Source organism: Numenius arquata, chromosome 8, assembly GCF_964106895.1.
Source record: "Numenius arquata chromosome 8, bNumArq3.hap1.1, whole genome shotgun sequence".
Taxonomy (NCBI): domain Eukaryota; kingdom Metazoa; phylum Chordata; class Aves; order Charadriiformes; family Scolopacidae; genus Numenius; species Numenius arquata.
In genome coordinates, this window is record NC_133583.1 from 38,091,761 (window position 1) to 38,117,434 (window position 25,674).

The following is a 25,674-nucleotide window of genomic DNA, read 5'->3' on the forward strand; positions in this document are numbered from 1 at the left end:
CTTCTTAATTCTATTAACAACAGTTAATTAAAAAAACATGTTTTAATAAACACTGATTGTGATCCCACTGATTGTGACTGTCATCTCAATTCCCTCATCAAGTTTACAACACCAATATATATTCCTGCAAAATTAATTAACTTTGTGACTTGCTAAAGTAAAAACTCTACTTATACCGTTTTGGTGTCTGCTTTAGTTTATGCCTTAGAAGAAACTCTAAAGGTACTATTCACAAGAAGATTCTTCTGTGTATTGCCACTGTCTGCCAGAAGCTATCCAGACACTGACTTTACAGTCAGATCTGCAAAAATGCAAGATGGTGAAAGTATCTTGACCAAGTATGCACAGCCCCTTATCTCGGCAATATTAGGATCTACTTCATTTCACCACTGTCCCGAGGCAGGTGATGCAGATGTGTTCAGCCATATCAATTCCTCTGCTGACCTGGGCTTAACCCACATACCTACCTCCAACTCCTTGGAAAGACTAGTGAAATAATGTACCATTCAAATCAATCCATCCCAAAAATCTGCCTGCTATGATCCCAATTCCTTGACATTCATAATTTATAGATAGACTAGCCTATAGTTATAAATATACCTTACCTTATGGTATATTACACCAATAGATTACTGGAGCCTCAGCTAGACTTGTTGATGTATTAATGCAATATGTTATGAGAGCACTAGCTCACTCTGATGATGTATAGTCATCGTATATATCGTAAGAATGAAGTACTTCAATGATGTATAACTGTAACAAGGGCACCAAGCTGTAGAAAACACTAGCAGAAGTAGGCTTTGTTAACATATTACTCTAAAATGTGAATATAGCATTAACAATGTGAAGAAGAGAGAGACTAATTAGTTGACTGATTAGACATGGTTAGTTAGCATGGAGGGAAGAAAAACCCACACAACAACAACAAAAACACACCAAGCAGCAGGAGCTATTGGCAACATTTTCACTCGTCCTGAAAAAGCTAAATCTGATATGATTCAGGATGCCCATCTGATACCTCAGTTAAAACTCTGTCAGAAGCCCATTTGTTTGCATGGTTTCTCTCTCTTGAGTTCCAGAAAGGCTATAAACTGGAAGCTCCAAGTTTGTGAAGAACTTCCCTTGCAGTTTGAGAAAGAAAAAAAGAACAGACAAAGAAATTCTCATAACAACACACAGAACTACAAAACCCAAGGTGTTTTCTAAGCAATGCTGCTCACTAAATACAAGAACAAAAGCGAACATGTTTAATCACCTGGGCAGGTGGAGCATCAGAAACACACTTGAATAATTTGTAATGGGGACTTGACATCACACCACTATATTCATTAATAGAAACTGAAAAGGACCGAGTATTGTGACATTAATAGGTGTAGATTAGTTCACGTGTTCAGACTCTAAATGTGCAGTTAAGTGTCTTAACAGAGAAAGGAAAGTCAGGCAAAGAAGTCTTTTTTTGTTTTGTTTTTCTTCATTTGTGAGCTACAGAAAACACTTTTTACTAATATTTCAAATTTTTACACTACAATAGTTCCAGCAAGGAAGCAGTACTCTCAGTGACAAAGAAAGGCCTCCAAAACAACTATATGTAGAAGAAAACTGACAAGGAATTTACACTTAAAGTTGTAAAAATCAGTGATCAGTTACATGATCTAGTTTTACTCTTTACAATGCTCACACTTAGATACATGATTCAAAAGAACCAGTTATGTTTAAAACTTTCAGCCAAATACAATATATTACAGAAGCATAAATATACTAGGTTTATCTTCACTTTTAAAGCATAAAAATTTGAACAACTGAATATACTTTGTCATCCCCTGAGCAGACTTGTAAAGGCCTTTACAGTAGGAAAGCGACTAAGCAATATCCCACTTCATGTGAGAAGGAAATTATTAGCTGCAATAAAAATTGTTGAATATTTTTGATGGCAGGCCTGCATTGCAAGACATTTTTTGATAAAGTATTAAGGTATACTAGTCTTAAGAAAAACATATGTGGGTTACTGGGTCAGCATAATTACCTTTCCTCATTTCCTCTAAATAAGAAGAGCATGAAATTGCTAACTGCATCAATTATAACTATAATGTGAAAGCTTTCAAAGGAAAAGGATGATTGACTCCCTTCACTGTAGTCTTTTCACAGAAAATAGTTCTAAGAGCCTGACATGTTCTTGAAGACTGAAATTCTCAAGATGCTGAGCATCTTCCCTAAGAAGGAAAGATTATAGCTATGAATATCTGGCTTGGAAGCTCTGATATATAGGAAAAAACCTAGGTTTTAGCTTACTAATTTCTCAGCACTGTTGCAAGTAAAATGTGCTAGGTCCAGGCCTTCTAGAACCCATTATTAAAGAATAATAATTCAAATTTGCTAGCAACAACATTCAAACTGAAGTTAGTTCAGATTGAGTTAAGCTGCACCACCATTGATACTTTTAAGTCCAGATTTTTCAATAAACTGCAAAGGCACTAAAAAAAAATTAATCAAATAAGGTTGTAAAGTACTTCTACCATCTCTCATAGTTTTCCCCTACAGAAGTAAATACAAAGTTTTTGCTTTGTTTTTTTAAAAAAAAAAAAGCTGTCATTTAAAAAAAAAAAAGAAAGCCATAAAACCCACTTTAAAGTTGCAGTAGCACTACTAGATCATGAAGCAACAATGTTGACAAAAAACTGGTACCCACATCATCTACCTTTCAAGTGTCTAAGACAGGAAGGCAGTCTTCTTGTCTAACTCTATGCAGCATAAGCGTGTGTTACAAATGCCCTTCAAAGGAATCTCCTTCCACTGTTACAGAAGAGTCCTGTCAAAGGTTTAAGATGAAGAGATGTGAATGTCCTACTAAGCTTTTACTGTGTTCGCTAGTTATTCCCCAACAGTTTTTATTTTCTCCATTCATATTACCTCCAATAGATATATTTTTTTTTTACTTACTGCATTAAATTATTTCTTACAGGCTTAGGTAATAATAGTCTTTTATTAAAATAAAAGGCACTATAATTTTAAGTCCAAGCCTCTTAAGGAATCCCGTTTTTTCTTGTGAAATTTAGGGTACTTATCCTCATACAATCATGTAATTTACTTTCATACCACTTACTAATAATATTAGCAATAAATTTTAGCTTTTTGTGCTATGTTGTTTTCCTGTCATGTAAAGGGAAAGAGTTTCCTCAAATTTCTTGATAATAGCATTTTATACCCACTGTATCCTACTAGGCGAATGCTCAGCAGGAAATGGAGGTAAAGACCGGAGTTCGCGTGTGTATTTTGGAACGCCCTTCTGTTTCCAAACAAATTCAGCTTCACCTGTTTCAACCCGTCCTCCTCCACCCTCAGTAGGTTCATTACAAAGAGCTGGAGATTTCAATGATGGCTGTCCTTGTTCAAGTTCAAAATTCATAATAAGGGAATCAACCAGAGAGTCCAGTTCATCCAAGTTCATAAAAGGCATGGGTGTTTTCTGGGTAGGATTGTTTGCAGAAGTAGAAGACAAGGCAAATAAACTGAAATAGTTGTTAAAATATCCAGCTATGACACAAATCTTTTCTGCAAAGCTCTTGAGAGGGCTTGTGTTTCTGTATGACCCTATGAAAAACCAAAGAAGAATCAAATGCAGCGTTTTGCAAAGAGAGATCAAGTAGCCCACCCTCCCTCCCACTTGCTTTACAGGTCTCCTGTAGTCCACAGGTTACTATCAAGACCGGCAATAACCCAACTAAATACCTTGCAATGTAGAAGAAACAATTTGACAGACTTCAGCTAGGCACTGCTCCAATTCCAAATATTTCACAGCAATGTTAGTGCTTTTCTTTATTTCCTGATATAGAGATTCTCCTTCTGGTAATTGAGATTTTATTTCTTTCTGTATTAACAAAGAGAAATTTAAAAAGAACTAAATATATGATCGTATATTTACTATTAAACATGCCTATTACAGATTCAGGCACATAAAACAGGCTAATGCTGAAACACAAAGTGAAAGTGATGCCAAGTCACAAAACATAAGATAGCTCCAAAGAGAATTTCAGGAGGAAAAAAAAAGCAGCAAATGGTTTGGCTCTTAGAAGACAGATTAAATAATCTACCTTGGCTTTTAATTCAAAATATCAATAACCATGACCATGAACTACTGCAGCAGTTATAACAGAATTACACTAGCATTACTGAACTCGAAGCTTTCAACTTAAAAGAAAAGAAAACAAACCAGGTGGTTAGACCATTCATGGTGTGCACAAAAAGAAGGTAGGTAAAATAAAGGTACCTTCAGAAATATTTTAAGTAAAATTAAAATCAAATAGTTTTGAGTGAAATGCAGTAGCCAGAAAAGTTAGCGTGCCAATCACAAGAATACCACCAAGACAGGAAGTGTTATCATGCAATCATAAATATACAGAAGGTAGTTTTAACTCTTCTTTGTTAAATGCATCCTTTAAATTTAAACCCCAGCTTCAAAGCACGCATTTTGCAAAAATTTCTCTTACCTTTCTGCAATGAGAGATGTTATTTTCAAGGAATCTGGCTAATGCCACAACATTGTCCTTTAATTGATTTTGAATCTACAAAGAAACTTTACATTATATCGTAAACTTGATTCAAGACAAAGTAAGAAGTAAATTAATATTTTAGAAGGATAACAATGAACACTGGCATACTACTGAGAAAAATACTCAAAAGCAGAAGCAATGTTTTCTGCAACATAACACAGTTTTTCAAATAAAATGTTAACTGGTAGAAAACATTGTTAACTATCTTCAAGGTTTTTAATAACCCCCTTAACAAAGGAGGATCAAATGAGCAAATTTAAGTATTCACTAAAGAAAGGTTGTCCTGCAGTTTTTGTATCGCTGTCATTCTAAGTGGCAAGGGTAATCTTTTAGTTCATACCCTGGTGTTCTCTCCCTGACTTCACACTAGTTCCACCAGCAGCAAGCATATACAGAAATCCTGCAGATACATCGGAATCTGCTGCAAGGGAACAGCATTATCTGGAAAGCAGATTGCTCAATTCCTTTTGCTGGAAACATGAAGCACTCAGGAGTTAAGCAAGCAGAGAGGAACATAAAAGATTTTGGACAGTTTCACTATTATCTGTAGGATTAAAAATGACAACAGTGAAAACCAGAGTAGGAAGAACTTTTTGATTCCTTGAGACAAGCAATTTGTCACTCCTCTCCAACTGATTTGAACCTTTTATCCCAGGTCATATATTACAGATTTTTGAGCAGTAAAAAATTCTTCAGGAATAAGCATTTTATATATCCCAACTCATTAAGGATATTTTCTTACTGGCCACAGTTCAGCAAATTTCTCTACTTTGAGGAAAAAGAACAAAAATAAAAACACATGAGGCAGGAGACAGGATTTCTCAGACACAGGTAAACTATCACCTTTGGCCTTGCATGCTATCTGTACAAAACATACTTATTCAGAGGAAGAGCGGCAGAACAAGCCTATATATCCCAACACTGAAAGGAAGCATGTACACTATATACACCTAATACCTGGCTAAAGAACATTTCAATCTTTCCAAAGTATTTCTTTCTAATTCAGCCAGGCTTTCTGTCAAAATGGCTCACCCGCTAAGAAAGTGGCATATTTCTAAGGGGTACTCTAGCTTGCCTACTGGAATTTTCATACAGTCGCAGAAATATTTTTAACTATTGTGCTTATTCTTTGTACTTTACTCTCTACTTTGCATAACTCCCTATAGTATCATCTTCCTCACGATTTGTCATCTAAGCAAAATAAGAGCACAAAATAACAGGCTGTAGCTTAAAAAAAGCACCTCCAGGCAAAAAAAACCCCAAACCCTAAATAACCCACTACTGAATTCAGCATGTAATGTGGTCTGTTCTGCTTCAAGTGTCAAAATACACTAGACACACCAATAATAGTATGTTTCTTTCATGAAAGAGCAATTCCTCCACAGAATAACTCTGGCTTCAGCATACTGGAAAAAAAAAACAAAACAACCCCAAACCTATTCAATTTGATAAAATATAACTGCTAAAATGGGGGGAGGGGGAAGTATCACACATCTGTTTATTAGTAGTAGGCAGTAGGAATATGTCATCTTAAAATTACAAAAATAATTAAATTGAGGTCATTATGAGAGAGAAAAGCTTCCCATTGATGAAATTCCTTTTCATATTACAATAAATTTGGAAGGTGACAGGAACAACTCATTAATACAATATAAATAATTTGCTGTAACTTTCCTATAAAGTGTAATAAAGAAGTGCTGAAATTATAATACCTTTGCTGATTATCAACCTGTAAAGTATTTGAAGGTCAGTTGTGATTTCTGTGAATGACACGAAATCAAACAGAACATTTCTGATCTCTGTGCTATTAAATAGCTACTTTAGTCAACCAATTTCCCCCTAAATTCATGGAAGTGCTTCAGCATGTCCCAAGCATTAAGCCCATGAGAAGACTAGCTCTTAAAAGAAAACACTGAACTATTTAAATAAACAAATTTCTAGATAACATGCCGTTTGGGACTAGGACTGTAAGAGCAACGTATGACAAAATGAAGCCTTCAAACTTTCCAATAATCTTTGTGACAATAACCATGAATGTAGTAATAGCAGAGGTGATTACTATTATCAATATAAAATAGCAATTAACTTTCAGGATCATAAAGTGTTACATATTAAATATGCCATCTTTTTACAAAACAAACTTCACAGTAGCATGCAGAATAAAAGGTCCACTTGCTCCTTTGTGCCAGTTTTCATATACTCTCTCTCTCTTTCATGGTTACACTGTGAAATTTTACACAAAATGCCCTCCAATGCACAGAGAAACCATTCTAAATAAAATGCACTGAAATATTCAGTCTACATACAGGTGAAAGGCTAAACCCTGTAAAAAATTCTGCAAGACTCTAGTCAGTATTCCCACTTACCACTCATCTCAAACCTCCATTACTATTCATAACTGTACTCCTACTATAAACTTTCTAAGCAGAATTGCTGAAAAACAAAATGATATAATCAAGTGCCTCTAAGATACAGTAGTAGCATATAAACTTATTTTCATCTCACCTTATTTTGTGGATATTGTTTCACAAGTTCTTTCTGCACCATTCTTGCTTTTTCCTGTACAGTATCAATGAGAAACTCCAGCCCTGAGCCTACTCCATCATAAACAGCAAGTACAAAGTCCTTTTAAAATAAAAGTTCAAAACATAACGATTAAAGGAATTGATATGGCCTTGAATTAAAACGGGTTTTCCATAGTGGGCTAGAAACGTAATTTTGTTTTGAGCAAGTTGTTCAGTGCTGGTCTATTCAGTAACATGTCATTCTTGGACCATGGGGGCTCACCGCTTCAACCTCCTTTTCCTAACTTTCTTCAGATGTCTGAAAATTTTATGTGGTACTTAATCATATATTACTGAAACAAGTATTGAATTTCAGTGAAATAAGTAGACTTGCACAACCTCAGTGCAGACAGAATCCTAAAAGCACAGTATTTCTTTCTCTTTATAGATAGAAGTTATTTAAAGTGTGCGTTTTTTTAAGAAAAAAAAAATTCAAGGGTATTAACATGTATCCATTTTCACCATAAAAATGAAGTATTAGATAAACTCTGAAAATTCTTAATTCAACTGATGAAACTGTTGTACGTAACACTGCTTCTGAGCACAGTTACTGAAAATAAATGTGATGTCAACATTAAAATTACTATTTCTAATTGCTACATCTAATAAACATTTTCTCACCTGTAGACTAGATGCAGGAATGTTGTTCTCTTCAGAAAAGGAAATATCAGCTCTTGTGACCACTGCCAAGTGTCCTATGTATTTCATTGTTTGTTTTACTGTTTGGTTTATTTTGCTCCATGCTTCTGTTACCATCGAGGATATATCTGAAGAACATCCCTGAGAAAGAAAAGCATACCATTCACTGAAGCTAGAAAGCATCTTGGGTCAAAGAGCACGTACTTTGTAGAATGCAAGAGTGCAGCACACAATGGCTTCAGACATTTTCAGCTTTACATCTTGGTTCTTCCAATAGCGTATCTACCACAGCTAAAAGACCATACCTCACACCACAGAGAAGAATGGTATCATTATAATTACACAGTTAAAAAAAAAAAATTTAGTCTTCAGAAGGCTGTAGCATGAACAAGAGTAATATTTACTGACCACTCGTTTATAAACGTATAAACAGTAGCACTTCAATCTAAACTAGCATTTTCTCTTATCACTGCATGTTTTATTTTCCCCTTTTATGTTTAAGAACCTACACTATTGTCAGGGCCTGGGCACAGAATGATCTGCATTACTCTGAACTAGCAAATGGAAGTACCAGTTTAGCCAGCAAAAATGCACCCTTTGCTGTTCATCTCCCTTAGGTGTGTCTATTTGTCATTGCATATGCTGGACATTTAAGAGTTTTTAACAAGTCTGTAACAAATATTGCATTAATGCACTGAACTCCTCTCCACACAGATGAATTCTTTAACATACTTTACCTGCAATAGTAACTGTAAATAGCCTCCCAAGTTCTTTACTTCCTGTTTTATTTCTTCATCAACTTTTATAGATCCAGGGCACTTTTGGACATTGTTAAGCCAGAGCTTGGTTAGAACCACAAGCTGGTTAAAAGCAGAGATAATTCTGATGCTGTAGGACTGAGCAGCATGATCAAGAGCAAAAACTACAAGAGAAAGAGATCTATCAGAAGGTCTCCTTTGCATATGAAAGTAGGAATGTTAATTCTTCTGACAGGCAAATATATGAATGCTTGTGCACCTGAAAGACAAGTCATTACTAATGTTTGCTTTAAACTGTTACAAAAGTGAGACTCACGGTTTTCTTTACATTCTTCATCTTGCTGTTCATAGGCTTTTGAAATGGCAGAAACTCCAGAGAAAATGATAAACAAATTAGTTAGGAGACTATCCGGTATGCTCTTTCCTCCTTCCTGATTCTGTTCCAGTAAATCTAAAGCTGAACTTAGAGATTCTTTGCAAATTCCAGGAAGAAACGATTCAGAAAAGCTTGGGCATATGCTGGACTTATTCTGTAAACCTGTATGATGTAAAAGCAAAACATATATGCAAGAAACTCTTCATAGGAGTGAGAAGTCAGTGTGTCTTTGTAATAACTATTACATATTGCTTCTTCAGCAATCTCCAACTACTCAAGATAGCAAGTCAGAAAAAAAGTGTATACAACATTCTACATACATTTAGTATTTCAGAAAAAAATATTTAAAAAGCTTGGGAGAACTTTAGTAGTTGAATAAATAGCAACAACTCAAACAAAGCAAGCCTACAAATTATTATATCGGGATTCAACCTCCAGCAATTTCTTACATGAATTATCATCTTTCTCCAGTTAACCCACATAGTTAAGCAGAGTAGTGTTTTAGGTAAATTTCTTAAATAAGGGTCATGATTGCTGGTCAGGAAGTTTTTGCCCTAAGAACGCATAATCAAAAATAAAAAAAACCCTACTGTTAACAGCTTGACATCATAAGCTTGAAGATATTATAAACAGGATATTTTTCATTTTGTTTTCCAACTCACACTTTTTTTAACGACTATTTGAAGTACATATGTTTTATACATGTAGTAGTTTCAAGTTCTCAGTATGAAATGAAATGTGTTGTCTCCTATAGTATACCTGGCATATAGGAAGTCTGTATATTCTGAATTGGTTGCAATTTTATCTCAGACAAACATCCAGAAATTCTCTTGTTCTTCATGAAACTTCTACTTCTAGGAAAGGATGACAGAGTGAAAACATGAAGATTCTTTATTAAAGTTTCTTTCTCCCCGCACCCACTGAAAGTTCAACAAATATTAACAGACATCAGGCAAACAAAACAAACACGTATTTTTAATTATGGAACCCAAAACCTAAACCAGAGTGAAAGCAAGACAATACAGCCCATAGGATGGATCCTACTGACTTTCTTCAGGCTCTTGCTAATATACCAGGATCTTCATTCCACATTCTCATTTTTAAGCTACCGGTTTATTACTGGATTACAATTATCTAGAACTTGAAACAAAACATATTTCTTTCCTACCTGCTGGGACCACAGCAAGCAGACATCTTGGCTTTTTTTGATCTCGTTTGCTGGACAGAACGAACTGCTTTTGAAAAGCCAGATAGGAGCAGTTTTCTTCTTGGTAGAAGGCAGACGTTCTGTAAAATTCTCCACTATCAGTTAGAGAAGCTAACCTAGCTTCTCTGGCCTGGCTCTGGGTGCTTAGCTGTCAGTGCTGAAGGCCAGCTCTTGGTAAGAGAGTTGTTTGAGAAGCCTCAGCCAGCCTTGGAGCTGTTAAAGAAACAGCTAGAAGGAGACTCAACAGGGGCTCCCTAACTTTTCTTGGGGCTGCATTTAAGATGAGTCTCCTGTCCTTGGTCCTGCCTGACTTACACTGCAGCTGTATTGTAACCACACCTGTGCCTGGCCATCCATGTATGCCATCGATCTGGACATGCAGACTTGGCTTCCCAGTTTGACCTGGGACCTTGTCGTGATGGTCGTGCCGGGAAATCACTGGACTGCAGGCTGACCCTGCCAGCTGTCCCTGGACCTAATCCTGACTCATTGAGCCAATTTCTCAGCTTAAGCTCAGCCCCGTCTCATCATTCCGTACTTACCTGTGGATCTGGACTGTTGGCTGACCCTGGTCACCATTGCCAGACCTACTCTGCTCACCTCATTTAGATACTCTGGGGCTAAACTTTCTTTCCCCAAGGGCACTGCCCTGTCTACTCTGTTGTCACATTCATCCCCAAACCGCCCTTCCCTTTTGGAACAGCCTGTCCTTTATGCTCCCTCACACTATGCATCAGGAGGACCAAATCTTAAACTACCACATGGAATTCAATTTATTTCATGCCTATGATCGACCGACATCAGTTAACTGCTGTCAACACCGATTTCCCTTTTCTAGTACCTTTTCTTGTTCAGCTTCTATTCTTGCATTTTTAAGTAGGCAGAACAAAACCAAATACACTTCTGAGATTCAAGAAGACACATTATAATACTGTCCAGAGGGCAGCATCAGATAAAAAGTATTCCAACTTTATTCTGTCATTAAAACAGTATTTAGACTAAAAATAAAGAAACTGTTTATCCATTGCATTCTTTTCAGGTAACTTTTGTTTACTTGGAACGTTCAGGAATGCTTTCCAAAACTTAGTCAGATAAACTGACCTGCTTTCCAGCAGAATAACAATAATCATATAAGCTGCTACCCACTAGCAAAGCTGTAATTAAGGATCTGATAGCATTTCCTTTGCAACCTACAACTTGCACAAGTTAGGAATTCACTTAAAAATATTGCTACAAGGCTAGAACTTCAAATACAAGGTCCCAGACCAGCTGCAATTTAGTCCTTAAAAACAATGCTTTCATATTATGGAAGTGTGAATAAAACATTAAAAACCAGACATTTCACTCTGCACTGATGATATCTAGATACATGGTTTAGAAAGCCATGACAACTTTTGACAAAATATACTTCTGGGTTTGGAGGAACTTTTCTTCCTATTTCTTGTTGATGAGGAAAGATAAAAGAATCAATGAACAGAAGAGAACTACTCATCTGTTGGCACAGGGTATAGGTAAGTAAGGATGGGAATAGATGTCCACCTGCCTGTTTAAAAACCGCTTGTGTTACTAATTAAATATGTGTCTATCTATAACCTCTGGAGGTTAATTTAAACTCCTGTGATACAAACAAATGTATCAATTTCTGAGATATCTTTCTGAAAGAATTGGAAACAGCCTTCCCTTACCTCCAGCTGGTTGCCAATAGTCATACATAAAACTCTCTGGCACTGAGCAGTCATACATTACATATATGCTATGCCTGACCTCAGAAACATTGCTGTTTAATCCGCCAAACTCCTTTAGCGCGTATGCAATTTTTCTTAGCAGCATGTTGCATACTAACACACATTTCCTAAGTGAAGCCAGTACAGCATAGTAAGGTAACACATTTAGTTTCAACTTTTCCCTGTCCTCACAAATTTATACATAACTTTTCATTCAATTTCGAAGTTTGATATTGTAATAAGGTAAAAGAAGAATTAATAAGTAAAAGACTACATTACTAGCACAGAAGCATATCCGGATAATTACACAAATATTTTTTTGCTTTAAGGGTAGATGAAAGAGCTACAAATTAGTATCACCTTCTTCTGGAAAGAGAGGAAACTGAGGCATCTGAAAGGTCAGGTTCCCACTCATCAGCAGGGTCATAAAATACATCAGCAGCTTTATTGCTATCATGAGTCTGAAAAAAATAAAGAAAACACAGGGGAGGAGGGGAGTTAAACAGAAGTAGAGTGAGAACCACAGGAACCATTGTCTACCTTTAAGCAAAGATTTTAGAAGATGATTATAGGGGGTTTTGTGGATACAGAATCAAATGTAGGCACTGTTACCACTTCTCCCATTCTTCTATTTTACATCCTCCTTTTTGATACAGAAGATAGTACGATATGTTCCAAAATAAAGTACTGCACATTTAGAGAGGTGCAGTACAAAAATACCCAAATTTGTCCAATTAAGGGCAATGGAATTAGACAAAGGGATTAACGTGCACCTTAATTGTCAGTTTATTAAAAAAAACCGATGAAAAATGCCTTTAAAAACTCCCATTGAAGAACCTAAAGCACATACAGACAAAAGCAACCAGTAGCAAATTAACTTACCAGAATCAAAGGAAAATAGATGATAGAACATAGTACTGAAAATTCAAGCGATACCTTTAAAAGGTCAAGTTTTCCTCTAGAACAGATAAACAATTGAACAGCCAGAAGAACCACAAAGCAGTCCTTGTTTTACTACTTTACACTGTACACAAAATGACCTGAATAAAGTCATTGATTTCTACTGTCCTCTTTCTGTGAGATGGACAACTGTGTGTACATGTGTTTAATAAAAAATAATCAGGTGTCTTGGTGTTCAAGATGACAAACAAAAAATTTCCAAGATTTTCTTCCTGTATGATTATCAAAATATTATCTTTGACAAAATATTAGCGGGTTTTTTTCAGTTGCTACTGACCTCATAGAGTTCTTTCATCGCTGCTAGCTTGCATTCAAATTTCTCCAGGCTCCAGTAAGTTGCTATTCCTAGTTTGATGTTACGAACCTGCACCTGAACAGAAGACACTGTTCCTGTTTTATCATCAATTTTGTCGTGCCTAAGAATATGGAAAGTTTAAAAAAACAAAAACAAAAAACATTATTCATATTGCAAAAATGAACAAGGTACTTGTAGATAGAATTATACAGAGAATAAAAATTCCATTACCAACACAGACACTGCTTAAGACATCACGTATCTCACCAAGCATACATTAGCGTAGCCATTGAAATTATTTTTACGTAAAGGATAAAAGGAATCCCCACATTCAGAGACAGAAATAGATAATAGCATAGAAGTTCCTGGGTCGCAAGAAACTTGGGACCAAATACATGCTACAGAATTCTACTGGCAGAATTCCTGTTGAAGGATGTGAAAAGACATCATCTGAAAAACACGGTAATACATACACCTATTAGAAAGTCCTAGCTTACATGCATTTACTGTAGCATTTTTTGAAATGATAGATCTGTACTAATATATCTCTGCTTACACTAAGAACACCTGACCAATATACAGGCCCACTTCCAGAACACTCTTCAGCTATGACTAGCAAGTAGCATGGGATAGCGAGAGATCTGTGGAGCAAAACAACTGGTCCCAAGCACTCAATATCCACTATTTGCATGTTCGGGGGTTTTTACTTTGAACTCCTCCTATTGTGGTCCTGTGAACTGAACACCTCCTAGTGGCTGGCACATACTCCCCAGTTTAGTTTTGTCCACAAGGAATGCAGTTAGTGTGTTTTAGGACCACTTTAATAGTGAACCAAAGCAGGATGGACACGGGCATCAGAAGATTGACCTCCAAAGCACAGTCATTCCAAAATTAATTGTTTGTAGACATACCTTCAAAGACTTGATATAAAATTCAAATTTGAAAATCACATTTCAAACTAACAAGGATGAACTACACACTTTACTAAAGCTAGTTTGGAAAAGTAATTTGTCATATTCAATTTAACAAAACTGTGAAAAGAAAAACAAAGAGCTCACTGCACATCCAGAATCCACCCCTCAATTTTTTATATATATATATACACATACACACACACACACACACACACATATTATATATACCACCTTATAATTAACTAATTCAGCTACTCACCTGTAGAAAACAGTGTTTTTCCCTAATTCATTACTAATGGTGTTGGCCTCTTTGATCATCACAGATAGTTTCAGAGAATTCCAGTTAAGTGGAACTAATGAAGAATACGGCACATAATGATTAAGTGGATCAAACAACGTGATGCAACAACTTCAGGGTTAAAAATAAAAGAAAAAGAAAGAAACCACAACCAAAAATTTGAATGGAATTTAGCCAAAAATAGTTCTCTGAATTCCCAATACATTACAATAGATGACCTTCACAGCCAAGATAAGCCTTTATAAAAAGGTCAGATAAAGGGTATTTCAGAAATAGAGGCACAAGACACTATATATTAGACTGAGATAGGAAACTAAACAGAATCAATTCTGTTACTTCAGTTTCCTCAATGAATTAACGCCTCACCAGTTCAACTGGACAGGGGAAGAACTTCTAAGTAATCAGGGTAAATACAGACTACACTTATATTCAGCTAACTACCCTGGGCATGATTAAAACAGAGCTTTTATCTCTGATACATAGGGCTTATGAATGGAAAGGATCACAGCAGCCAAAAGGCTCTTAGAGTTCAGGATCGTTAAAGAAGTGTTAGAAGAAGAGAAAGTTTCTGGATCCATATCAAATCCAAGCCCATGAAACAGAAGAGGAGTCAGCATTGCCCTTGCAACACTATGTATATACATACTATGTATATACATACTAGTCATTGTTTTATTTCCACTTCCACGATTCTTCTGAAGATTATGTATTTCTTCAGCAATCTTCTGCTTCTCAGTTTCCAGAGCTTCAAGTATCTTTGCATGACGAATAGTATGGTCTTCCAGAGCCTGGAGGAAGAAGGAAAAAAAAAAAAAAAATCCAAAAAAAATCCAAAACTCTTAATGCTGTTTATTTAAGCAAATTTTTAGTTGCTGTCATTATGGACTCTGAGAACAGAATGAAATTTGTATTGGACACCTGCCATATCGATATGAAACCCTTTATCTTCAAACTTTTGACAGTTTGCTGGTTTTGCTTAGATATTGACATGCTTAAAAAAACTGGAATTAAGAAGAAACAACTTTACAAGAAAGTCAGATTTGACTTGCAAATATGTATCTGACTGCTGCAACAATTATGACATGAACACCAGCGAAAAACCAATCATTACTTACATTAATGCTTAGAGTCATAACTTTTGGCACAGGCAATGATTGCTAGTTTCGTACATAAACAAAAAAGTCCACATTATATAAGAAATAAGGTCAGCATTATTCACACTTCTTTTTTTGTCTTTTGCATAAGATCAAATAGAAGAAAAAAAACTTCAGAAATCACAGTGATTTAAAAAAAAAAAAAAGCAGCTTTTAAAATTACCTGCTTGGTAGCTAAGGTCTCCATTTCTAAACGTTTCTTATTGAAGCGTAGTTCTAGCTCAAGATTTTGCTTTGCCTTCTCTAGCTCCTGTATTTTAGTTGCAGCTTTTTGGTTATTCAGTTCTTGGATTTGCTTCTTACGAGATTCTTCTCTCTAATATAAAAAGGCACAGATGAGAGGCGGTATACCGCTTCTACAGCATTTCTGATCCACACCTCAGTCATATATTAAGATTTATTTTCACTTTAATACATTTAAAACACGCAGCCCCTGTGGATTATTCAGCCCAGTGTCAGCAATGAAAGGTTATATCCCAGTTCACAAACCTCACATTATGTTTTCTATAGCCCATTTAAGAAATAAAATACTCCATCATTATTGTTTTACCATGATGTACTATTCCATGTAGACTTATACATATTGTAAAAATATTTAAAAGACTAACAAAGCAGCATGCAAGCTTGGAAGAAAAAAGCCATATTAACTAAAACACTATAGTAATTTAAAAGTTTTATAGAATAAGCTAGATTTTGTAGGGATTTTTCTTCGTGTACAAGGTACGCCCTCATCAAATTCACACTGGATTAACGTTTTAGTTCTTGGCTAATTCTATAAACCAAAATGCCTAGAACTCTGAAATTCTGAAGGGGATATCTACTGTGTAACTTCTTGTGTTAGTAATGCTGTTGGGTTGATTTTTTTTTTAAGAAAAAAAAAAAAGAATGAGGATTAGCATTCCCTAAGACACTGTTACAACATGCAAAACCAAAAAAAAACACCTCAGCCAACAAGCAATAACAATGAAAAGAAACTCCATAGTACAGCTTCTGTCTTATTTTATTGATATGACTGATGTAATGATGCAATGGCAACTTACCACCTCTGCTTCCAGTGATTTTATTTTGCTTTCATAAGCTTCTTTTTGTGAGGTCAGTTCTTGCTGAACCATCTCTTTTGCAATTTGGACACTTTGCATCATTTCTTCCTTGGCTTTGAGTCGTGCCTCTTCAATTTCCGATTCAAGCCTGTAAGTGGAAGTATCATGTATTTCAAATGCTGGCTTTAATCTCTTACAGGCTGCATAGAGATTATAAATATTTTCTTCTATCATGACAGGACCCTCCAATTTTAACGTTAAAAATATAAGGGTTTATTTTGTGGTGGTTTTTTTTGTTTTTTGTTTTTTTTTTTTTTTTTACAAACAACTTTTATATTTTACCTAGATATTTTTTATTTCATATGGAAAAAGTGAAGATGGAAGACATTCCAGAATTTTAAAGTCTACTTGATTTCCTTATTTATTTTATTATGCAGCTTTCACAAAATTAAGAACTGTAATACAAACTCACTGAATCACATTAAGATGCAGAAAAGTAAGTTTTAAGTCAGTGACTCTTGCAGTTTAATAACCCCCAAGAACAAAGTAAGTACAAGTAGCACTTTACTGTCTCTCAAATTCCACATCATCACGGAAGACCAAGGTTGTAGCTTTGGGTTCTTCTTATTTTCCCCAAGGCATTTGTTTTTCAGGCTTTAAATCTCTCTAAAACATCAACAGTCAATTTCAGACTCATTATGTGCTTGGAGAAAAATGTAATGGAAGAGATACACTACCTTGAGGATCCCTGGAGCTCAGTGTTTCTTCAATAGCGGTCTACATTCTTGAAAGCTGGACTAGATTGTGGTGATCACCTCTTATAGGTCTACATTAATTTCAGCTAAGTATGGGACTTCCATTTCCATTATAAATGGAGTTAACAATAACCTTGCTATTTTTCCAACTTTCCCTTATTGTGACATTATTAATAATCTTAAGTTTCTTATTTCTTAAACCTATTGCACAGTTGCATTAACAACAATTTATTATTAGAACAAGAAGATACAATACTTACTGTGCTCTCTGTGCAATAAGCAGCTCATTCTTTGCAAATTCAAAATCTTTTGGACCATCATGCAAAAGAGTAGTCCCACAAGATGGTCTTTTAACGTTCTGAACTTCTACTGGATGATTAAACCTGAAATAATGGTCTCCCCCAAGGATCACTCGATCACCCTATTGGGAAATGGGGAAAAAAACCAGTTTGTTCTATAACTTTTAGGTTTATATGCAAATTCAGAGTGCTTAAAACATAACAGGTAGGACTAGAAATCCAAGAGGAAGAGACAAATATTTACAGTTTCAGAGCCTTCTAAGGAAACCTGCAGCCTGAAGCTGTAATATCAACAAAGCTAAGAAATGCACACATGCACATATTACTCTTACAAATCAATTACTTACATGATGCAGAACTGTTGGGTCTGAAATGCATTTTCCATTTACATATGTCTTTGCATCCCTCAGTGGAATAATACTCACTTTGCCAACAGCATTTTTTATAACACTGAAAACAAGAAATATTTGGGATATATACACAGCAGCTTATGTTAGTTGCAAATGATGTTTCTAAAAGGACTGAAAGTCATGCTTTAGATAGTGTCCTGTTATTGTTTTTCCAGATATGGATTGTCTTCATACTATTTAGTTATAACATACATAATTAATGACTGACAACTTATATTTTGGAAGAGAATCGATATTTAAATCCAAGAAAAATCCACTGCTAAAAAATTATTACAATACCCTGTCATCTGAGCATTTCTTTGATAATACTTAATTTCCCAACATACCCACATCTTTCATGTTTTTAGTAATTGATTAGTTAAGTTTCTTCCAGTATTTTGGCTAGGATCAATTGTATAGAATGTACTTTAAACATTATTTCTTGAATATGGCTAAATTACTCCCCAGTTTTAAGCAAGAATCGTGAAGGCTTTTCCACTGAAATTAATGTAAGAGGGTTATCACACAGCATCATTTGATCAGCTCTTTCTCTGGCATTTCTGCACAAATAGAAAATTTTGCTACATAAATGAAATGAATAAAGAAACTTAACTACCTTGGTTAACAGAGTTCTAGAGGGAACAGAAGGAAGTTACCTTAATCCTTAAACACTATCAAAATTATCCCTAAATAGTATTTTCCTGGTTAGAAAAATTATATTTTGTTACTGGCACAAAGAAGACTGACTCCAGAAGGAAGGGAAGGGTGAGAATAAATATTTCCTGCTCACAGTTCAAGTATAAAAACTACTACATACCAATGGTCATCAGCAATTAGCACTCCGGAAAGCTGGATATCATGTTTTGAATTTGGTGTATACCTTCCAACTGTAGTTTCTCCTTCTTTGATCATATACAACAGCACCTCAGAAAGCTGAGGATCTTCATTGAGATTGACAAGGTTTGGTAAATGATTGTCCATTTTGAATGCAATTCCTGCTTTCTAGATAAAAAGAGAACTCTGCATAAAAAAACCCGATTTACTGCGTGCATTCAAATATCTATATTATTTATTTCTAAGAAGTCACAGCAGTCTGTTAAAAGAATAGTATTAAGGAAACCAAATAGTACAAAAAACACAACATCAACAAGCCTTGCAGAAGAATTAGAATAGTTGTAATATCTCCTATAGAAAGTGAAATGAAGAAAGAAAACGTACCTGCAGTTCTTTTATATCTTCTAATTTCCTTTTTTCTGCCTGTGCAAATTTTTCTTTCCAGGCCCTTGATACATCAAGGGGAAAAAAATACAACGTATTAGGAGAAAAATTACAGCATATAAATTTAACCATTTCTATTTCAAAGGAAGACATTAATGACTGCCCGACCTTTGCATTTCTGTCATGTCCCTCTCCTGCTGGTGCAATTTTAACCTCAGAGATGTTATTTCCTGCAAATAACGTCTGTATTTTTCAGGATCAGTGTTCAGAGCACTTTTTTGAGCTGCCTTCAGTTTTTCAATTTCAGCTTTCAATTCTACATTAGACAAACCAGACATACAGTACACATAAAAAATTGCGGGAAAATGGGGTTTAGACATTTCAGTAGCATACTAGAAAATTCATCTTGTTATTAAATTAAAAGTTAAACACCTTCCCCTGTTCCAGGTTCTCAAGTATAGCTTAAGATATCATCTGCACTTTGGAAAAAGAAACAACTCACAAAGAATATTAAAAGGAAAATATCCTATGTTGTATTAGCCTATTTGATAACTGGTCAGTCAACACAATATTTTATTAGTAGTAAAAACTCTTATGGAGCACTAAGTTAAACACATGCAAATGAAAAACCCTCAAAGACTGAAGATGCCAACCTCACCTCTGATTAGCTTGGCATTCACATCTTCGTTTACTTTAGCAATGTTGAAAATTGAACAAGCTTGTTTCGCATAGCGAAGAGTGCTGAGCGTTTCTTCTGTACTGCTGGCAGCTGGACTTATCGTGGCAATCATAGCAGTTTGTGAATTTCCACCAAGGCTTTCCTTTAATAACCTTCATTTGAAACGAGAGTAGAAGTCAATCCCCGGCTCCCACATTGAAATAAAAATTAAACTTCTCAATCTGAACAGGTTAAATACAAAGTATCTAGGGTCTCGCTACTTATTTAATAGTGATTGTGAACTACTTCAAAGACAAACCAAAGTCCTGTTTATTCTTTACCTGATGCAACAAGCTAATTTTTTCCCTCCATAGATCATTTGAGGGAGAAAGGGAGAGGAAGCAATGCCTCCTGAACAGAAGAGGAATCCATAATCTCAGAAAGCCTTTACTTCTATATAAAAAATTCTAAAGTGTACATACCAAGTAAGGACAGATTCCCGGTAAGGAATGAAAGTTTTATTTCCATTTTGAGATTGTTTAGAGAGTGCAGAAATAACCTTTCCAAGGGTTAGCAGTGATTTATTGATACTCACACCCTCCTACACAAAGCAAAAATAAAAATAATTATAATACAGTTGTATTTTCTTGTGTGACGTTTTTGACTGTACTGTTGATTTAATTGTGCTTATTCAATGTATGGTACAGCTTTACCATATTAAATGTCATCACTGATTAAAAACAGATGCAAGAGTATCCTAGGCGATCTTCATTTGGAAAGAAGAGAAACCCTGGCTTTAAAATAAGTAGTGTTAAGAACCATCAAGCTTATGAAGGCAGCTTGAAAGAAAGTCTCTTATTAGAAACTCTGTTTACTGAAATCTTCCCCAACAAGGGCAACCCCCAACTCCCTGCGATATCCAACTCATGATACGGAAAGTCATGCGGACAGTTTTTCTCATTCCTTCTTGAGGATCATTAGGCATGCATAGCACGGAGAGTGCTGTCCTAAGCAAGATCTGGCCTGCATATTGCACGGTCAAAACAGCTTCTTAGGGCCATCCACCCCCACTGGCAAAATGCCATGCAATATTTATAAGCATAAGGGCTACATCCTTTTATACTTATAGCTCCTGACCAACAGTCCTGGTAGGTGAGGATGCTTTGGAGTTTAGAGCTATTCTTTGGAGTCAATCCTTTTCCACAGATTTCCAGTCTTGGTTTACCTTCAGCCTTTCTCCTGTGGTCTGAGCTGTCGAGCAGCATTCACTGCCAGCTAGATCAATTAGATTTATGTGACTGGTAAGCCTACGGTCACATTGTTCTTCATCCACAAATTCTACCTGTAAAAAAGGGAGATGTTTGCATTCAAACCAAAATAAAAAGCCTGAGGACAAGCAGAAGTCTAATAAGCTGCCCACTTTAAATACACTAAAAAATTAACACTTCCATTTGCTTTTTTACATACACATCCCTTGAAGGGGGCTAAGTTCAGACTTTTAACCATGGTATCAATTGTTTGCAGTTAAATAACTGTATAAGCATAAACTGCGCAAACAACAGATTACCCAACTATGGGTTTGGGTCTGAAGTTTGTTTATTGCAGCTACCCAATTCCCAAAGAAACCAGTAAGCTGTTACTGACTTCGACCAATGAAGATGAGCTAAGTAGTCAGTGGAAAAGTCTCAGGACTAGTTCTGATAGAGAAAAGAAATAATCTAGCGGTAAGAATAGTGAGGGGAGGAAGGAAGGAGAAGATTAGGAGAATGGGCCGAAAAATTAAACCAACCAAAAACCAAAACAAAAACCCAAACCAACAAGTTATTTGTGAATCGAGAAAACTTGACAGTCTGTAGACTTCTGAGGAGCTCTATTTATTTCACGTCTTTTTTCAGGCTTATCTCACCAACTCAGGTTTTGTCTCTTACACATCTGTAAATCAGATGAGAAGTTGTAGCACCTATATCCTGGAGACACCTGGGTGAGACACCTTCCTGAAGCAAGGAAACATTTACTAAGTGAACCGTGTTGAAACTGAGCAGACATTGCATCTCCTACAATTGTCCCAGCTCATCACCTGCAGAACTCAGCACAGCTATCCACCTTGCACAGCCTAACCTTCTTAGAAGCTGTGTTGGCAGCAATGTAAAATTAGGTCTGTCCTCAATTTGGATTCCAGTTACATCTCAAAACTCACACTCAGAAGCTTGAAACTACTCCTAGATCTGCCTTTCTAGACATACTTATACTGCTGCTCTAACTAAATACATGTAGTATAGAGACATCAGAATCTACTCACAGCATGTAAAATAAATCAAGTTTTTCTGTGTAGAAAGCCATGATAAAATGACCTGTGCTTTATTAATCTTTAAGTATATTCTCACCACCATTTTCTAGGCAGTACACAAAACAACTTTTTACTACCTGATTTGAACAGATAAAAAAATACCCAGCAATACCTTGGTTTGTGTCATGACAAGAGTGAAGACAGAATGAGATCTAGAGCTCTTGTCATTCATTACTGTAGCAGCTGTTGCTCTCTGCTTATTTCCTAGTTCAAGCCAACTCTGTAAGAAATTAAAGTCAGGATTAAGCCAAAAACTGAAGATTAAAATGTTTGCAAATAAAGTTCGTAACACAAATTATGACTCTATAACGGAGTAATTAAACTTAAGTTTAAGAGATAACCATGTGAAGAGAGTGACACTTGCCTGTATCCATCTACTTAGCTCCATTATATAGGACTAGTCTTCATTATCCTTTTAATCAGCTGAAATATTATAGACTACTGAGCAGTCTGTAAAGCTTTTTCTTCCCATTCATGGAATTTAGTTTTCAGCAGTGAAGGAAGGAGCAAATAGAAATATTTGTATTCTCTTTTGGTAACCAAATAACTCTTACCTGGATATCAGAGTAAGAACTGACAACGTTCCTAAGATGGAGGAAAAAGAAAAGTTTGGGTTCAGACTGTTTTCCTTCTACAGTTTTTCCTGCTGCCTGAGTTCTGACACATTTCCCCAGGTACAGACACAATACAAATACTATGAAAGCATCAGTTGTCTTAAGACTGTCACACACTTATTTCACTAAAGCAATACACTAAAGGAAATATGTCAAGTTGAGCTACACATGGGTACTCATTTTTGTAAAGCTACAAGATACTAAGATCTTGCCTAATTCACTGGTGAGTACGCAAGCTTTCACAGAGCCTCAAGATAATAAGCACACTCAGGATTATACCACACATCTATTAAAATGAGAATAGTTAAATAAGACTTACACTGTCAGGCCTTCCACATACGGTCCTAACACTGGATGTTCTCTTACACGAAGCTGGTGAGAATAATTTAAAAAAAAAAAAAAAAAAAAATCATTAGGAGTGTATCAGTTAGACCTAGCACTCAGGAATATCTTAAAATTAAGAGAAAAATCTATCTACGTGCCTAGTATGACAGAAAAATAACATCCCTAGAAAAATATTTTCAGGAAAATACCAACAATTGATTTTTTCCTGTTGCCTGAGAAGTCACAGCAGACTGCACCAGGCCGTTGCTCACAGAGCTAGCTGCAAGAACATGTATCTTACAGAAGATATTTACATAAGAAAAAAAATTATATTTTCTGCTACATAAATCTATCATGTTTTCAAGTTAAATAGCTTAGCTCAAGATCACTGACAAAACTCAGATGAAAGCATTCCTACTACAAACAAGACAGTATAGTCTTTACTTCTATACAACTAGTCCACATAAGTCTCAAGTTTAGGATAAAGGACTTAATTCAACAGCAAGCTGAATGTAGTATATTTTCTTTATCATAAACTAATACTCATAGTTTACACACAAGCAGCCAGTATATTGTTCACATGTCAAAGTACAGAAAGTACTTTTTTTTTTTTTAATAAATCAAACATGATAAATTCCTTCCCTACCTCCCCTACTTAACACAAATGTCTTTAGTTTATGGTTCTACATATTCTAATACACAAGCATTAAAAACTAGCTAAACTAGTTTAACTATTGATCCTTGACTAGTTAATCAGGTCACCAATTTATTTTTTTTTTTCCCCTTTCCCTCCTCCACCTTCTTGGGAAACAACCAACCAACAGGAAAAAAGAAACTTCCTGACAGCCCCATGGCTCTAAGCCATAAATTATCCAGGGCAAAGAGCCTGAAAAATATTATCCATCTTGGTTCTAAGCTCTTATTTGATAGTAGCTTTCTGTAGCTGGGCAATGTAAATACACAGAGGAAACTAAGTGGGGAAAAATTTTCCATTTGCAAATATTAACAAGTATATACTATAGTATACTATGGACTGCAATTAGATACAGTAGAGTCAGTGGCAAACAGGCATCCCAGTAGATAAACAATATACAGATATTTTCAGAAAGTGAATGGACAGTGCAGTAGTGCTGAGAATTGAGGAGACTGATGGATCAAATATAATTAGGCAACTACATTTTCTTTTCTCTTCACACCCGCCCCCCCCCCCCCCACCGCCAGACATCGTTGGAAGCCTCCTGACATTGTTATCCTTCCATTTTAGAACTCCATTTAAATTACAAGATTATAACTCAAATTATATTGCGCTGAAGAGTCTTAATATAATCTGGAGATTTAGATAAGTAATATTTTAAGAGAATTTTTATAAAGGCTGATAAAATCATCATTTCGCAGAGAAAGAGATGTTAACAACGATTTTGAGAGATTCTACTGAATTGTTTTTGTTTTATTTCAGCAAGATTTTCTTTTCTTAGCATTTCTGAAGTGCCAATCATTTTGCTTGAAGTCATACAGCTGGATTTCTTTTTTTACTGGAATCCCATTATTCACAACAATCTAAGGTACTCAGATAACAAAACAATGATCACTTGTCATTTCTACATTTTTGTTTACAGAACAAATGCCACTACTTTGAGATTATGCATATACTCGTTTCTGTAAGTAACTTACCGGTTGTTTCTTCTGTCCGCTTTCAGCTTTAAAGACAAGCAAATCATGAATTTTCTCATTGTATACTTCAAAAAAGCTCATTTCGAGATGATACAAAACCTAATAAAATTAATAACGAAAAAGTTATTAATATAGTCCACAAAACATTTTCATGATCCTTTGTTTCAAAAGTTAACCTAGATTACCAGATCCTACTATTAAAAGTTACAAGAATTTTTACTGAAGGGACTTTCCTAGAGAAATTATTTTCTAAACTAGGGATCTGCTATTGCCAAGAATACAATTTATTGGAATTCTATCCACAGCTATTCCCAGATGATAGTTATCAAGCTTCAGGAAGAAAAAAAAAAAAAAAAAAATGTACATACAACCATCTCAGAAGTTTTATTGTTGGGTTTTCAGTACATGAAAAATATAGTTTTGTTTGCACCTGCAGTAGTCTCATTCTCTTAGGGACTGGGCTTCCACAGCATGACACATGTAACAGACAACGCATGGATTGATGTTGTCAACATCTTGACATGGAACAGAACAACGTAACAGAAAGATAAACCTTGATTCTACCTACAGCAATTTTAAGAAGCACTGAACAACAAACTTCACGAAAACACAACTCCTTCCTCTGAAAGCATCAAGGTCTTTTTTCTTTTCTTTTCTTTTTTTTTTTTAAATAAAATGGAATTTCCTTTAAAAGGCAAGGAAGATTGCAACAAAACCCCTAAAACATTGAAGAAATACAAGATTCAAGACAATTTGCAGCAACAGAATCACTATTCACAATGCATAAGCAAAGGAATAACAAGCATCTATCAGGTCAGCCTCTTTTAGAAGCTATACTCTCTTGCCAAACTTGGTAATTAATAACCTTCTAAGATTTCTTAGTGTTTATCAAATCTGCTGTAGAATCAGAATATTACATGATA

The 25,674-nt window shown here is 35.5% G+C and overlaps 1 protein-coding gene across 1 annotated transcript in view; it reads right to left on the reverse strand.

Moving 5' to 3' along the window:
• Positions 1 to 2,519: 2,519 nt before the first annotated feature.
• Positions 2,520 to 25,674, reverse strand: part of KIF14 (kinesin family member 14) — a 29,882-nt gene continuing 6,727 nt past the window's right edge. Inside the window, exons 5-31 of the mRNA XM_074152165.1 lie at positions 24,752 to 24,850; positions 23,076 to 23,128; positions 22,697 to 22,727; positions 22,255 to 22,362; positions 21,021 to 21,137; positions 20,278 to 20,396; positions 19,796 to 19,968; positions 19,306 to 19,453; positions 19,138 to 19,201; positions 18,737 to 18,921; positions 17,878 to 17,980; positions 17,492 to 17,652; positions 16,477 to 16,624; positions 15,600 to 15,752; positions 14,944 to 15,070; positions 14,244 to 14,337; positions 13,053 to 13,191; positions 12,176 to 12,276; positions 9,644 to 9,738; positions 8,825 to 9,046; positions 8,488 to 8,672; positions 7,733 to 7,891; positions 7,053 to 7,172; positions 4,485 to 4,559; positions 3,727 to 3,865; positions 3,207 to 3,588; positions 2,520 to 2,532 (exon numbers count right to left, since the gene is read on the reverse strand). Coding sequence (XP_074008266.1) covers positions 2,520 to 2,532; positions 3,207 to 3,588; positions 3,727 to 3,865; positions 4,485 to 4,559; positions 7,053 to 7,172; positions 7,733 to 7,891; positions 8,488 to 8,672; positions 8,825 to 9,046; positions 9,644 to 9,738; positions 12,176 to 12,276; positions 13,053 to 13,191; positions 14,244 to 14,337; positions 14,944 to 15,070; positions 15,600 to 15,752; positions 16,477 to 16,624; positions 17,492 to 17,652; positions 17,878 to 17,980; positions 18,737 to 18,921; positions 19,138 to 19,201; positions 19,306 to 19,453; positions 19,796 to 19,968; positions 20,278 to 20,396; positions 21,021 to 21,137; positions 22,255 to 22,362; positions 22,697 to 22,727; positions 23,076 to 23,128; positions 24,752 to 24,850 — 3,513 coding nt within the window. The remainder of the gene's footprint in view (positions 2,533 to 3,206; positions 3,589 to 3,726; positions 3,866 to 4,484; positions 4,560 to 7,052; positions 7,173 to 7,732; positions 7,892 to 8,487; positions 8,673 to 8,824; positions 9,047 to 9,643; positions 9,739 to 12,175; positions 12,277 to 13,052; positions 13,192 to 14,243; positions 14,338 to 14,943; positions 15,071 to 15,599; positions 15,753 to 16,476; positions 16,625 to 17,491; positions 17,653 to 17,877; positions 17,981 to 18,736; positions 18,922 to 19,137; positions 19,202 to 19,305; positions 19,454 to 19,795; positions 19,969 to 20,277; positions 20,397 to 21,020; positions 21,138 to 22,254; positions 22,363 to 22,696; positions 22,728 to 23,075; positions 23,129 to 24,751; positions 24,851 to 25,674) is intronic.